General features: G+C 37.0%; 2 protein-coding genes across 4 annotated transcripts in view; one reads left to right on the forward strand and one right to left on the reverse strand.

The window, feature by feature from the left end:
• The window catches only part of SIRT5 (sirtuin 5), a 79,636-nt gene that overhangs the window by 30,918 nt on the left and 31,978 nt on the right, over positions 1-16,740 (forward strand). The window lies entirely within an intron of this gene.
• The window catches only part of RANBP9 (RAN binding protein 9), a 42,459-nt gene that overhangs the window by 16,331 nt on the left and 9,388 nt on the right, over positions 1-16,740 (reverse strand). For all 3 annotated transcript variants that reach the window (XM_071736363.1, XM_071736362.1, XM_071736364.1), the window contains exons 2-4: positions 14,942-15,053; positions 2,640-2,692; positions 637-804 (exon numbers count right to left, since the gene is read on the reverse strand). In XM_071736363.1, coding sequence (XP_071592464.1) covers positions 637-804; positions 2,640-2,692; positions 14,942-15,053 — 333 coding nt within the window. The remainder of the gene's footprint in view (positions 1-636; positions 805-2,639; positions 2,693-14,941; positions 15,054-16,740) is intronic.

Here is a 16,740-nt window from a genome sequence, read left to right on the forward strand (position 1 = left end):
TTAATGCAGGAAGCAGATTTTTTTCCTTCTTTATTTGCACTCTCTATTTTTACTCAAACTGCATTAAGTAACCAGTTTTATATATTTTATTTATTTTTCTTTTTTTTCGTCAAAAACTTGAGGTATACCCCATCCTCCAGGCACCTTCAAAAATTGTCGTGTAGTGTTGACATAACAACTTGTATAATTCATAGCTTTAGCCCAACTATGCCAACTGACTCTTGACTTGGAATGCAAGACACTGTTCTTCAACACATGTTCAAAATAGTGCCCAATTGATATAAGATCTTACTAAAGGCTAGGTATTCCTCACACAGCAGTAATGAATTTTAGTTATACCCAGTCTCTGCTTCTCCACTTCTTTTGTATCTATTCCCTTACATTACAAACATCAAGTATTATTTGTGCCAGTCCTATGGAATAAGATGTTATGACAAATCCTTCCAATGTTCACAAAAAAATATTAGTGCAAGTGGCATACAAGAAATTACTCTTCCCAATTCTTTAATTAATTCCTTGATAATGAGACTATCAAAGGAACTATTCAAACACTTCATTCCTGACATGAAGAGAATTTCAGATTTACAACAGACTTACAGACATAATGTTACCATTAAAGATAAGGTTTCTCCGTACCCAAGCTGTGTCCATTCTTTGTGTAGAAGCAAGTATTATTGATAAGGTTGACACAACAACCAATGACATCACCCGTAGTAAACGTTGGGCCATAGGGCTGTCCAGTTCCAGAGGAACAGAATGAATGTCCATCATCTCCATGGTAACCATATGAATGTTTATCCCAACCTAGAGAACAAAAGCATTTGCAATCTATTAATTTCCTTTATTTCTAAATTCAAGACTCCGTAAAAGTAGTATTCAGCTCTCTGATTCTAAGATTTCTTGTCTAACTAACAAATCTGCTAAATTTAAAAAAGAAAACTTCTTTTATCAAAAAGGTTGAAAAGGTAATTCCATCTGTAGTACCTAACAGGTAATGCAAACTCAGATATTTTTCTTCTTAGGTTAACACACAATACTATCAATGCCAAAACCATGATGAGCTACAATCTTAAAATTTGAAAAGCTATTGGCAGATCTGACATGTCCCAATAAAGGAGTGAACATTCTCCTGTTCTCCCTTTCATCTTGCAGAACTATTGCTGCTATATGTCATAATCAAATTCTTCCCAGCTAAAACCCAAACATGCATCTCTGGGGAAACACATTTCTACTGCTTATTCTTATTGACTATTCAGCAGCAAGCATAATCTGCATAACCACAGATTCTCCAGACTATAGTGCCATCAGCTTTGCTGCCTCTAAAAATTAAAAATAATTATCAATATAGGTGAAAGTCACAGCCAGCAGGCAAATGATTATGTATGGATATATGCTACTAATTTTGCAGCTCAAGAAGCTGGAGAACCAGTTAAGAAGCTTTGTATTGTTATACTACTCAATGAAATTCACAGCAAGTCTGAGCTCATTTAAAATAGATGTCCACACACTCTGTAATTCAGTACTAAACAAGAACACACAGAAAAGTAACCTTTCAAGCATCACAAAATCTTCCTAATGGATCTATCTATTCAAAACAATAGAAATCACATTTTATAAAGATGTGCATTTTTAGTATAAGAATTTATACTGATAATTCAAATTACTCTTAAATAGTAAAAGGTACTGGGGTTTTTTTTTTCTTATGTCAAGATGCTGGGTAACAGGTTAATTTGAAAATATTTTCAATACTTAGGCCCTTGATCTCTATGATCAGTAGCAGCACATTAAAAGCAGCCCTCAATAAATCAATATCTCAAATTACTCCAGTTACATTAATCAGTAGTATCTTTGACAATTATTTGCAATAAATCATACTCAAAATAAACTTAATACCACTCACTAATAATTCATCACCCTTAGCTGGGCTTACTTAGCATCACAGGGACCCCTTTCAGAACAACAAATAGTCTTAGAGCAGCTCAACATGATTTTACACTTTGCTAATATTAATATTTTTTTAAATTGGGTTTTAGTTTGGTTGTTTTTTTATATTTAAAGATCAGTTTGGAAAAAAACAACATGTATAAACACACAAAAACCTTCTTTAAATAATATGTGGAGATACTGCAGACCATTGTTAAGACGACAGTCCCTGTACCATGGAGGTCAATGGAACAGTCAAGAATTAAAACTATGTGAAACATCCTTACTATTAAGATTAGACAGGTAACAGTTAGAGGGCTCACTCAGTGTTTGACACAAAGGTTTTATCATACTATCTCGCCTTTCTTGGGCCAGAAATTCAGTTTATGGAGCATGGCAACCAATAGCTTCATTTTTACCAGGAAACATTATGAAAATTTAAAAATACTTGTTTGCTAAAACGTATCTGCATGATGTTAAAAATAACACTAAGAGTTGAGGGAAGTAGTACAGGAGCAAATGTACGGCAAACCAACTATTAAAGCAAAACTCTTAAGCTGCAAGTGTTACATAATTCAGGTAACGAACAACAACAGATGTCATGCTACACACTCTGTTGCTTACCAGAACCTTCCCATCAAGGTCAAGCATATTTAAAAAAAAAAAAATTTACCAATGTAAGTAACTTACCAGATGTAATAAATACTCAAACATACCTGGAAGTCTGTTCATGTTCACACCCTGTGCTGAAAGCCCAATTCCCATGTAACTGTAAAAATGAAAGAACAAAATAAATGTACCTGTTTCTTAGAAAAATACATATGTATGTGGGATATTGCCCAGAAACACTGTGCTCATTAATCATATTCCAAATTAGGGTGTTGACAGGTCATTTAATACCAGCACAACAGCAGAAAAACAGAAAAGTAATTCCTCGTATATGCTGTATATAGAGAGATTCTGTCAATGCAGGAGGTAAGGACAACTTTATTCTCCTTTAGACATCCTGGCCTATTAATGGAGAATACTGCTATAAGGCACAGAGTTTAAAGCATGACTGAAGAAAACCAAAGGCCATGCCATATTTTGAAAGTAGTGGTAAAGATATACATACACCGATTTCGTCACCTCATCATGTTTTGCAGACAAACTGGAATGAGTAATTTTTCAAAACACATTCAAAACTGTGCATTATTTTAGCAGCAAAATGAATCATTGCACAACACTTGTGAAAAGATTGGACTGAAACATTAAAGGCCTGGATCATGGAGCAGAATGCAATCTTGAGAAATTTACCAGCATTTACTTAGCTACTGGCAAACTAAAGAGGGAGAACATTTTTACTACACTGACCAACAATCTTGAGTCTAAATAAGATACTGCAATGTTAATAAAGTCCCAAATTCAGCTTTACAAATGTAGCTTTAATAAAGTCAGCGTATAATACAGTTGTTAACAATTCAGCAGCAAATACCACAAAGTTAACGTTAACAATCCCCCCCTAACAAACAAAACAAAACAATTTTACTTCAGTTTCTTAAGCAGAAGTAATTTTATGACCAAGATGACAGGAAACCAGAACAAAAACTGGCACAGAAACTCTAGGCTGTCACCCTGCCCCCCAAAAAGAAACAAACCTTGCCAACTAAAAACAACCACCAAAAAATCACCTAAATGTAACATTTTCTAGTTTAGTAAAACAAAAATAATTTTTACAGTAGTTCAAACTAGCTACATAAATTCATAATGAAATAATTGATATGCTGAATGGAAAAAAAACCATCCATCTATGCCAATTTGAAAATAGTTTAAGAAAACAAAACCAAACATTTGTACTCCTCCTATCTCATAAAATGCAAATTTAAGCAACTATTCTATTAAGGAAGTACAGGTTAATCTGCTATTTTAAATGCATTTTATATAGAATGAAACTGAGCATAAAATCCCAGAAGTCATATGCTTAACTATATACTGAGCTTTATTTTTTCTATTGATCAATTTCACCATTCACATTAACCACTTCTATGCTTGATGTTTACAAACCCCTTCTCTGATAATTTTTCATGTGTGATAGCAGTCTTCATCTCCTTCCAACACACCAACAATATTAAATGGAACCTCAGAAACTATATATATATATATATATATATACATATACACACATACACACATATATACATACATATACCAGATAGTACATTTAGAGATACTAAATAGCTTAAGCAAAAGGTAGCAAACAAAAGGCCTAGGGTGGATGGGGCCTGGTAGGAGGTGTCCTGGCCCATACAGGAGTTGGCACTGGATGACCTTTAAGGTCCCTTCCAACCCAAACCATTCTATGATTCCATAAAGGATTCTCATGCAAAGACAGAAAGTCTGTTATTGTCAAGTCTCCTGTTAAAGAGAATTTATTAAATAAAGGATTTTTTTTTTTTTAAGTTATTTTAGATTATGTAAAGAACTTCAACTGCAAAAAGTCTTTCAATGAGAATCATATTTAAAAAACCCAACCCTTCATACCAATCAAAGCTCATTTTGGTATTACAGAAACATGATTAAGGTTACACAGAAATGTAAACTGTTAGACAGAAAACCACCGTCATTTTGGTACTGGTTTTTTCTTCCTCAGATATCCTATCTTCCAAGCTTTCTCTATCCCAGTAACACTTAAAAACATGGCCCCATTGTATTTAACATAACTGAGAACAAGAATTATTTACCCAGTGGCAACAACTAGAAGGCACTAGGCACTGACATCAGTGAGACAAGTGATATTCAGCAATGTAGTATTTTTCCCTGGGATTCACTTACAAGCACTTGTAATGTTAACATTTCATCCAGGAGATGTGGTATTGATACAAACTCAAGTAATGTTACATTAAAACATTTCAAATACTTAAAACATTAATTATAGATATCTTTCAAAAGGAAAAAAAGAATGGCTACAGTTTATGGTTTGGAAAGCTAACTTATTATTATTTGCTGTAGCTGTTGGATAGGTGATCTCATGTTCAGCCAGATACAGTACACTACAAATTGAGGGGGAAAGAAATGCCAGGACAGATAAGCTTTAGATGCTCTAAAATTCATCAACAGCTGTATTTATGTCCAACCACTACATGGAACCTTTTTTTTTTTCCTGATACCTATAAGCTTGAAAAGATTTTTTGTTTCTTTTTTTTTTTGAAGAATTCTAGTCCATGTTTAGGTCTAGAGCTACTGCCTACATACAGGACGACTTGCTTCAGTAGGAGGGTTTAGATAAATTGGCCTCCTGTTTGTTTCCTTAAGGTTCACATACCACATCTCAGAATGAGAAGAAAAACAGTGACAGAGCTATGTATACTTTTCCTTGTATTCCATGATAAAAAGGCAGGGCAGAACAAGCAGCAGACTCAGGTGCGATGCAGGCCAAGATGATTCCCAGCCAGTTCATGATGCATTCCCTGCTCACCTGTCACGTTAATAAGTTTGGTCTAAGCCATAGCCTCAGATGGGAAGAACGGGTCCACTTAGACTATGTCACACAGTATCAGCAGCCTTGGGGAAACAGGGGCATCAACACCAGGAAGCAGCACGCTCACTAAGACATGTAGCACCTCCCAAAAATGGACATGACACAGTGGGGTTTGAGAGAACCAAACCAAGAGGGTGAATAATGGTGTGATTCTGGTGCCAGCTCCCTCCTTGCTTCACCCCCTTCCTTACCTGCAGATGATGCCTCCACTTCAGACCTCCAATCATAAACACCTCTGGCAGCTGTGCTGGGAGGATCACTTACAGAAGGAAGTGGCCTTGTATCCTTTTTACTAAGAAGCCTCTCTCTGAGCATTTCAGTTGTACTTATCACCTCCTTAAAGTGCTCAAGTCTTACAGGAGCCCATAAAGTTATAAACAAGATGTGAAACCATTCATGGAATACATGAAGTCAACCCATGAGTGACTGAAAGAAGAGCCTGTGGCTGAAAACTGATTGAAGTGCAGCCAAACTAGCATTAAGGACCAAGAAAGGAAGTGCATGTTACATACACTCGTTTTTCATTTCAAATTGTACTTATTCTTATTCCACTTAACTTACAATATTTCTATTTTAATGTCTCAGCACACCTAGTTTTACGTTTCACAACTGCAACTCATACAAAAATTTTCAGAAATATTACAAAACTACAGAGTTTAAAAATTTTCAGAAAACTCAACTTTTTGACACAAAGCAAAAGTATATGTCAAAAATAGAGACACTGTGATATTTTTGTTTCCACTAACACAGACTGAAAAGCCTAGGCTTGTCTGTAGTGAAACACCTAACAAGCAGCCAGCTCACAATAACTATTTTCTCTCCTATCTTCTCAGTAAGTGTTTAATTTTTGTTGAAGCCTAGAGTTTCTACTTGGATGCCTGAAAGTGTGAGGGGGAAAAAATCCAAAACAACAAAAAAAAACCCACACCCCCAAAACAAACAGAATGAAAAAATATCATTAAGAGATGGTACAGAGCTGGAGACAGCAAACATAGGGGAAAAAACCCAGAAGTTCATATAAAAGATACACAATTCTGATTTTTATTTGAAAGTGTTCTGCTAGCTCTTTTAGCAACTGTATTGAAACTGTAGAGAAGATCTTTCAATGTAGAGGCTGATAATAATCAGAATTCAGGTTACATCATATCCCACACATTCGGTAAAGAATACAGAATATCTGAAACTATACCAAATCACAGGTACCCCAGAAACCTTATTAGAAGCTAAAGAGAAACTGAAGTACAAAATAATCAATCCTCTCATTTAAAAAACAAAACTAACAACCTCAAATAAATATTCCATACTGTATTTGTAAAGATAAGTAAAATAATAACTAATAATAATAACTAAGTAGTGAAAAAAAATTTAAACCCCTCCCTACTGCAGAGATTTCACTAGCAAACTGCTGTCTGCAAAGAGTAGAACTCCTTCTGACCTTGTGCCTGAATGTTCTGTTACAGACAGTATAATCTGGGGAACTATCAATGATAATGAAAATAAGTACAAGTGGTATCTTTTCACCTACATGGAATAAATTTTTAAAAAGCAACTTCAACCATAGTGTTAAAACCTAAGTTACCATAATCTCTGTAAGGAACTTAAGTCTAAGAACTTATGTTTCCACCAATACACAGCTAAAAACATCCTACTGTTTCTAATGCATCGACTACTAAAAAAAGTAAAATTAACACATTTCAAAAGTAGGCTATATAACAAGTGCAGCTTGTTTTATTATCAAGTTTGTATCTTAGAAAAGGGTACAAACAGAAAAAACTGCAATATCTGCAGAAGATCATTTAGTCTTAAAATTCTTAAATGGCCTTTGCAAGTGGCTGACCTGCAAGGATATAAAAAGTCAATTATGTTCTCCTACAGATTTCTACACTGTCTTCACTGACACTGTACTGCAAGGTCAGAAGTACAGCACACTAAAAACTTCTCATTTTCATCTTTAATACAGTTACTCTGCATTAAAATTTTGTAGGAACATGCTAATCCAAGACTCTTACTGTCTGCACAATCACAATAAGAAATGAGCTGTTAAATTTTTTTCTATTTAAATGTTTCAAAATATGCCATAAGACAGTTTAAGTCTTTCATTTCAAATCGAAAACAAGTTTAATTTTATGGAATGTTTCCAAGGAAACAGTATTTTGAACATGATAAACCCAGGTTTCAGATGAATCCAGTTCTACATAGAGAAGGGCAGCGGGGGGAGGGAGAAAAGGCAGTATTCCTGTAACATTTCGGTTGTGATTCCTACAGGTTTTTTCCTGGAAAGATTCCCATTTACTCACATCCCTCTTTCTTTCTGAGGTTGCACATTTCTGTCTTGTGACACTTCTTCCCAAGCTCTAAAGCCTTTTTGGGAACCACACTGTCAGAAAATAGGTGCCCAGACAATAACATACTCTTAGTCTAGGCTGTGGTAAGATCATCACCCATGTGCTATATTTATGTGAATGAACCTCATAGGAAAGAAACTTTGAAGACTTTAAAAAAACAGGGACAAAGAAATTAAATGTATTCTCTTTACTTTCTTTTTAATTAGATATCTTTGTTTCTAAAAAAAGATCAGCAAAGAAATAAAACTAGTTCCATTTCCACATGTTTCTGACCAGTTAAACGCAAACCTCAAACAATCCTCTTGCACATTTAGTTGATGTTAATTTCTATCAAATGTTTCATCTCCTACATTCAGGTAAAAAAATGCTAAATTTTAAGAAAAGACCAACTTGCTGATTCGTGACACAATCTCTTCTTGCAGCCACTCCAGTTCAAATTCAGACACCAATGCAAGGAAGCTACTTTGGACTTTATCAGTTTCTACTCTATAATGCTTCAAGACGTATGTAAACAGAGACTGAGTTAGGTCTGCATGTTGTTATAACAAATAACTGCTGAGGACATACCTAAACTATCAAAATAGGTATTTAGACTGTACAAAGTTTTAACTTTAGACTAGCATACAAAACAAATACAAACAAAACCAGCAACTGATTATGTCCTGGTTTTTTTTTCTGGTTTTCACTTTTGTTGTGAAGAAGAAAATAGGTATACTGTGTGCTAAAGGAGACATCAACTTACAGTAAAAGAAACAATTTGCAATTAAAAAAATTTCAGTTTCTGTTTAAAGAATTAGAGTTACACCTCCAACCTCTAGAAGATAAGAAAGCATTTGCATTTTACAAATATCAATCAAACACACTAATCCAGCTAAGGCTAAACCATGTGTGCCATGGAAAGGCTAACAATTCTCATGGTATTTCTTTGTTTTAGATAGTTGTTCTTTCTTCGTTTCTACATCCACTTCACCACGTACACACATGTACTACAAGCTACTGCCAAAATAACAGATCATCCATTTCATGTTAAAAACTAGCCATAATCCAACAGGTGTCTAAAGGCTTATCAACACTGCTTTACCAAAGAGCATACTGATTACTTGCTGTAGCAACATTTTATTTTAGTGCAGAACATTCAGCATAGCCCAAACATCCAATAAACCATACTACAGCCTAAACAACCATACTCACACATGTGTAAGCTAAGTGTTATCTGTTAAAAGACTATATCCCTCTAAACTTGGCTTTCATTTTTCTTTTAGGTGGCTTCCAATTCTTGCTTTGATTCTTCTTTTTAAACAGGCACATCTGATTAGAGGGTTTTGCATTTTAAGAATACACCTGCCTTAGCTACTCTAGAAGCACTAAAAACTATACAGAAGTAAATGGCATTAGTATAATTTGCCCACTGCTAGTAATTGCATTTACAAATCAGTGCTGAGTAAGATAAAGAATTGACAGAAATTCAAGACAAAGATTAAGGCGTAAGGCATTTTCCCCAAAAGCTCATTTTCCTTAGGAAAGATCTTCCTGGTGAAGGACTTAAAAAAAAAATAAAATAAAATAATCAGCTGTATTTAATTTAAAATTCAATAGGCATAAGCTGGTACCATGACCCAAAGTAGCATTCCCACCCTCCTGGGCCAGATGGTCATTTCTGCCCCAAGTTTCCCTTCTCTTTTGCTGCTATAGCTACTTCTGAAGCAATGCAGCAGCCATACTGGGCAACAAACCTGGCTAAAAACTGATACTTTTGAGGTCAGCTACTGGAGAACGACCTACCCAATCGATAGCTGAACACAGTCACAAACTGGGACAAGAGAACTGAACTTATTGAGTGCTCAGAGACTGCTTCTCTTCACTGCCATATCACCACGAAGTCATCAAACTATACATTAGAGGAAAGACTGTAAACATTCAAAAAACATTGCCCTGAATGGAGATGAAGATTCACGACAAGAACCAGCAAGTCTAAAGTGGAAACTCGTGTAGTAAAGAATGATAACTTTGTAGATCATATGCATATAAGCTGTTTGTAATGTAAAACAATGAAACAGTATTTTGAAGCTCTGAAAGCCAGGTAGCCAGTGGATACCCTTGACAGGCCCTTAACATGTGGAACCGGAACACGCTTATGCACAGTGTGAAATGTCAAAGAGTGCAACTTAAGGCTACAGCAAAGCTCACAGGCTCTTAACCAGGAGAAATTATTGGCAACTCTTCACAATTAAAGGATGCCCACAGCAACAGCACAAAGCTATCAGACTTTTAGTTTACATAAACCACGGCAGTATAAAGCAAGTATCTTTGGTTAATGTTTCCCTCTTTTACCCAACTAATACCTGAAATAAAATATTAACCTATGATTGGGGGCTGTCAGGCAGACACATTGTGGCTTTACACAAAGTCAGAGGACTTAAGTATGAAAAAGAGTAGTGCAAATGAACTCAGTATAAAGGAGCATAACAAAACTGCAACGGCCACCACAGTGATCACCTTCTTCTAAGCGAGGGGACAATAAATATTGTAAGTGATTTAGAGACTAAGACTAAAATATCCAAATCACAAGCACAGGTCCACAGGACTTAGCACACCCTTGTCCATTCCCACTCCTAGTCTGCTAATGTAGTTTGCTATAATTAAGCTCCCATTGTAGAAATTTACATGAACCTAGAAATAGGGGAGTCACATGCAAAAGGCAACAAAATGCCTCATTCCCTTGAGTACTGTATTAAGAAATTACAGAACAAAAGCTATAGACATTACTTCTGCTTCCCTGACAGACTAATTACAAATATGGACTGTGTTAACAGCGTAAAGGTTAACATAAAGCTATGACTATGTTTAGCTTCCCCTGTCATATCAGAATTCTTCACAGTACTTACTGCAATGCTCTGCTTTAACCGACACACATCTATATTTATTTTTAAATAGGTTGTAGATTTCAATAGAGATGCAGATATTTATTGCAGCTAATAACCCTCTTCCTACCATGCTTTCCAATTCTCACCTTGGTACTCCTTCCCCATACTTAAAGCCATTACTCATCTACTGTTACTACCTCCTGTCACTCACATCACTCTCCACAACGTTCCACAACACTCCAAACAAAACAAAGTAGAAGACAGTATAAAAGGAGAATGTAATGAAGAGGTCTTCAGACTGCAAAATGACAAAGGAAAATTGAGAAAATTAAAGAAAACTGAAAAAACATTAACAAGAGAAAATATTTACACAGCAACATGACAGCCAGTTAGCACTTTTAAAATATTTAAGGTAATTATTTAACATATTGGTACTGTAGCAGCACATAAAAAAATCTTAGGATTCTTCATGCCAAACACTGCACAAGCCCCCCAACAGTTTTTGTTTGAATATTTCACCCTCATCACTTTCATTAACCTTAATTTTTACTTATCTTTCCTTATCTATAATCATCAGTTACTATCGCCTCTCATTGAGGTATTAAAAAGCAACTCCACTTGTGATTTGCTCTGCAGCACCAATCTCCGTATCAATTTTTTACTTTCTAATAAGCCTGCTTTCATGCTTTCTTCAACATGTCCATAACAGCTAAAAAATTATGATCAGGGGGTCTGAAGCACCTCTCCCACAAGGACAGGCTGAGAGAGTTGAAGATGTCTGGCCTGAAGAAGGCTCTGGGAGAAATTATAGCAGCCTTCCAGAATTTGAAGGGGCCTACAGGAGGATAGCTTTGGAGGGACTTTTTACAAGAGCATGTAGTGACAGGAAAAGAGATAAGCTTTAAAACCCCCCTGGACGAGGGGAGATTTAGGTTAGACATAAGGAATAAATTCTCCAGTGTGAGGATGGTGAGATACTGGCACAGGTTGCTCTCATAGCTTGAGTATGAGGAGCTAAAGAAGGGCTTTCAGATTCTGAGAGGGGCAGAATGAACACAGAGGGGCCTATTCCCTCCCACTCCCTGCCTACATTCTATAAAGGCCAGGCAGACTGCAGCCCCTCCTTGCTTCACTGCTTTACAATCCAATAGCCATGTGCTCTTTTGTTCCTTAACCCATGTGTTACTGCCTTTCCCTTGTTCTAGTAAACCTGCTTCAGATTTAATCTCCAATTTTAGGTCTCTTGTCCTCATTCCCCTTTATCTTCCCTTGGGAGGGTGGGAGAGAGGATATAAGAGAACAATTCTGTCCTCTGGTTTTCGGTCCACCCCAAGCTGTGACAGTTGCCCAGGAAGGTTGGAACTAGATGATCTTGAAGGTACCTTCCAACCCAAATCATTCTATGATCATGAATTTATGTAAAATCAACATATTATGCACCTTCAAATTCTTACTCAAGACTGGTACCCCCACCCCAGAGAAGTAAAGAATTTGCTGACCTAGGTCACTAGTGTGACAAAACCAATGCTATTCTCACACACATCTGTGATAAGCCATACTGGAAGCCATGCCATATCCATGCCTCATACTAAAAAGAGTTGTGAGGGTATCATCTTTGAGACTGAGCAGCAACTTGGAGACATGCAAGATCATATTCTAGGAGCAGTACCATCAAGTGCTACAGTAGGACAAAAAAGAAGTCTCCTAAGCTAGGTGTTTAGTAAAAGGTTTTTAATTATTTGAGGCCAGTCATGCTGAATAAAGCACACAAGCAACCATGCTGTTAGGTTTGCCTATATAACAGTACGTGAACTAAATACTTCAAACTGGGTTTATTTTTAAAAAATTAAGTAAAGGCCACTAGAAAAGGGAACCCTAAATAAACACTATCATCCATTGACATTTATGGAAGTTGAAAGCTGAACTTCAGCTTGCAGATAAGCATCTTGGAGTTGCCTCAGGTAGTCTAGGATTTTTTAAACAGTACTATAAAATACAGCTTCTACAGCTAGGCTCAGGCTTGAGAATAGATGCTTTTGCAACTGTGTTTTAACATTTACCCTATTAGTTCACATGCTAGTCCTCTACATATATGGTCTTCCAGAACTTTGTTCCCGTTACCAGATGCCAGGTAAAGAATAAAAACTTATAAAAATATACCTGAAAGAAGCCAGGTGAAACTCAACAGGCAGTGAGAAAGAACTAATAAAACTTAACACATACTAGTTTCTACAGTCCTATTCACAGATCTCTGTAGTAAATTCCACAGTTTACTTATTACAGAATTTATGATTTTGAATGCAAGTGTAATACTGAACATTAAGAGATGCACACTATCTAGTCACACTCCTGTATCTAGTCAAAGACCTCTTGGACCTAAAAACAGGCTCTAGGCATACACACATGACATCCAGGGAGGCTTCAAGTATTGACTCCTGCTCTTAACTGGCTAGATTTGCCTTTGATTCTGTGCACAGTATACCCCGGCATCCATACTATCTCATGCAATGATAAAAAAATTAACATCTTGGCTCATTATGCAGCCAATGTTTCATAAAGTGACACTAAAAAAAGGCCACAAGGCTGAAGTAAGGACAAGGCAGTATGTACTACCATCAGCATAAAAAAGCACCCCTCCAGTTTAAGCCAACACAGTAGGAAACTTCAGAGGTCTTAGCTTGCACCTCACAAGTAACCATTTAAAATACAAACATTGTTTCTCAGCATTTTTTAAGCTGTATTTTACTTTTCTATAATTGCCCTGAGTGGCCTTCTGAAGAGAAGTAACTAAAAAACAATACAAAAGAGGTCCCAGGTGAAGTGTTAGAGCAGCTATGTTAAATGACATAGACAAACATGAACGCTTTTTGAAATCCGTAATTTCAAAAAAACTAAGCAGGCAGGAATAAATTTCATGAATAGACATGTGCAATAAGAACTTCTCCTTAACTGACAGCAGCAGGTCAGTTTTTAAAAAGTGTGTAAGGAATAAAAAAAAAAAGCAACAAAAAAAGGTGTTCCTAAAATTGATAGCAAAGCTCTACTTCAAATACTGATTTCTATCATCTCTATTTAAAAATAACTAGGTCCCCACAGTGTAACAAAAGCAACTACAGATTTAAGTTTTTCATAGCAAAGAAATCTCCCAGAGCTAACTGTTGGGAACTGAACCAACAAGAAACTCATAAATGCCACTACAAGGCAGCAGCACTACTGAGAGACTATTCTTTCAAAATATCTATATACAATACTATAAGCAAAATTTTAAAAATTTCAGTTTTTAAATTACAGAAGGCTTAGAGAACACTGGGAAAATGACAGAAAGAAATAGCAACATGACAAAGACAAAGGTTTTTCACCCAAAGAGCCATGACACAGCTCTTTTCAAGATTTATTTGCACAACAGGATGTAAGCATACACAACATGCTTGCACAGTACCTAGGGCAATGACATTCAATCCTGACCAGAACCTTGAGTAGAATCACAGTATATACTACAGCATACTGGAAAAAACATACTGCTTATGTAGTCCTACACAGGCATCATAATCAGTGCCTCAGGATTAAAACACACCCTCTACCAAAAGCAGTGAAAAATGAAAAGGAATTAATGTGGCCTGACAAAGATTTCATTAACATTTCAGGACTTTCCCAGGTGAGATTCTATCTGCCTCAGCAGACTTAAAAGCATGATATCACCTGCCTCTCACCAGAATCACAATTCAGAGGGGTTCCACAAAGCAGCAGCTGCACTCACTCATCAAGTCTTGCTCTTTCCATGGGGTGACAAATTCCTAGGCACCTATTCAGAACATTCCTCTTTATTCTTACTACTGTTTACTAAGAAGTAGCTTGAAAAATAACTCTCCATTTTAATATTGGTATGACATCTGTGAAAAGACTGAACTAAGAAGGTAAGTTCGTCTGCTGCACACCCTAAAACCTTCCTAAAAATTACGTCAAAGTCTCTAAACCATATATTCAGAAAATAGCACATTGAAAGGTAACAGCAGAGTCAAACTAGAGTGATTCAAACCCTGATTTCTCTGTCAAGAGAAAATGAGAAGATGCTATTATAGCATTTAATATTTATACTGATTTGTAGACAATTAATACCACAATGAACTTCCTTAAAACAACCAAATGTCAGAGCACAACTGTTCATGACTAACAAGCTAAGATACAAAAAGTGTAAAATATGAGAATAAGTTTTAACACCAAAGACATCTGTAGACTAAAAGATGAGATGTTTTTTCAAGTAAGAATTAATTAATAATGCATCCAATGCTTACCCATCTCTCCCTTTACTGACAATTTTGACTTCGAAATAGTATATGCCACAGGCTGCAGGTATAGGATGTGTAGCTCGAACAGAAGCAGCATCTTTTGGAGTTTTTCCATGACCTGAAAAACAATTGCATTGAAAACACAACAAAAACATATTTTAGATAACTGCAGAAGATAACTCAAAGGTATACATACCAACTACTCAGAACAGAATGCTTATGTAATAAGAAAACAATGTACAATAGTCTCATCAGCTTCCTTTTAGTGATAGAACATTTTCTTCCAAAATCAGGTTTTCACTGTGGGCACTATGCATGCTATGAGACATTTTGGATATACTACTCTAAAAGGTTCTATCATTATTTAAAGGTATACTAGTAAACAGTTCCACCAGAGTAAGTAATTAACAAAAAAACACACATAGGTTTGAAAGGACCTATGATTTAACATCCATGTTTTGAATGATTTCTTAAATGCAAAGGGATTACTCATTTTTACAGACTTGAAATATAATATGAGTTTAATGCTTAGTGCTCAGTGTCATTCAGAATAAACAGAAACATTACAGAAAATCTAACTCATAATTAATGTCCATATTCTGAATGTTATTTCAGGACCACATTAAATGTTACAGCCTGCAACTGAGCCACGGCAGCTCCCGCTCCTCTTTCTTTTAAGGCCTACTATGCATCAGCTCTGCCTCAAGAACACCCAGTGCCAGCTGGTCTGGGATTTTTCAACCTAAATCTAAGATCCAGTTGCACTGCACTAAGACTAACTCTTCTGGATATGTCACCCTCTCTACCAGTTCTTTGTTCCAAAAGCAACTTGGTAGCAGGCTTTTGGCCAGATAACTTGTTTTAGCAGCAACCTGTTCAAACAAGCTTCATCTCCCTCAGACACACCAAAATCCCTCACACATGGGGACACAGAACATAGGTTCAAAAATCAGAATAAATTAAAAAAGAAAAATAAAAAAGATAGCAAGAAGGAAAGTATATTGGATCCTGGCAAATAGTATTTCAATAAACGGGATGAGGTTCAACAAGACCAAGTACCGGGTCCTGCACTTTGGCCACAACAACCCCATGGGGAGCTCCAGGCTGGGCACAGAGTGACTGAGAGCAGCCAGACAGAAAGGGACCTGGGAGTCTGGATTGACAGGAAGCTGAACATGAGCCAGCAGTGTGCCCAGGTAGCCAAGAAGGCCAATGGCATCCTGGCCTGGATCAGGAACAGCGTGGCCAGCAGGTCCAAGGAAGTGATTCTGCCCCTGTACTCAGCACTGGTGAGGCCACACCTCAAGTACTGTGTCCAGTTCTGGGCCCCTCAGTTCAGGAAGGATATCGAGGTCCTGGAGCAGGTCCAAAGGAGGGCAACCAGGCTGGTGAAGGGACTCAAGCACAGATCCTATGAGGAGAGGCTGAGGGAGCTGGGGCTGTTCAGCCTGGAGAAGAGGAGGCTCAGGGGAGACTTCATCACTCTCTACAACTCCCTGAAAGGAGGGGGTAGCCAGGGGGGGGTTGGTCTCTTTTCCCAGGCAGCTCTCAGCAAGACAAGAGGGCACGGTCTCAAGTTGTGCCAGGGGAGGTTTAGGTTGGACATTAGAAAGAATTTCTTTATGGAGAGGGTGATCAAGCATTGGAATGGGCTGCCCAGGGAAGTGGCGGATTCTCCGTCCCTGGAGATATTTAAAAAGAGACTGGATGTGGCACTCAGTGCCATGAGCTGGGAACTGCAGCAGGAGTGGATCAAGGGTTGGACTTGATGATCTCTGAGGTCCCTTCCAACCCAGCCAATTCTA

This window comes from Heliangelus exortis, chromosome 2 (assembly GCF_036169615.1).
Source record: "Heliangelus exortis chromosome 2, bHelExo1.hap1, whole genome shotgun sequence".
NCBI classification, from domain to species: Eukaryota; Metazoa; Chordata; class Aves; order Apodiformes; family Trochilidae; genus Heliangelus; species Heliangelus exortis.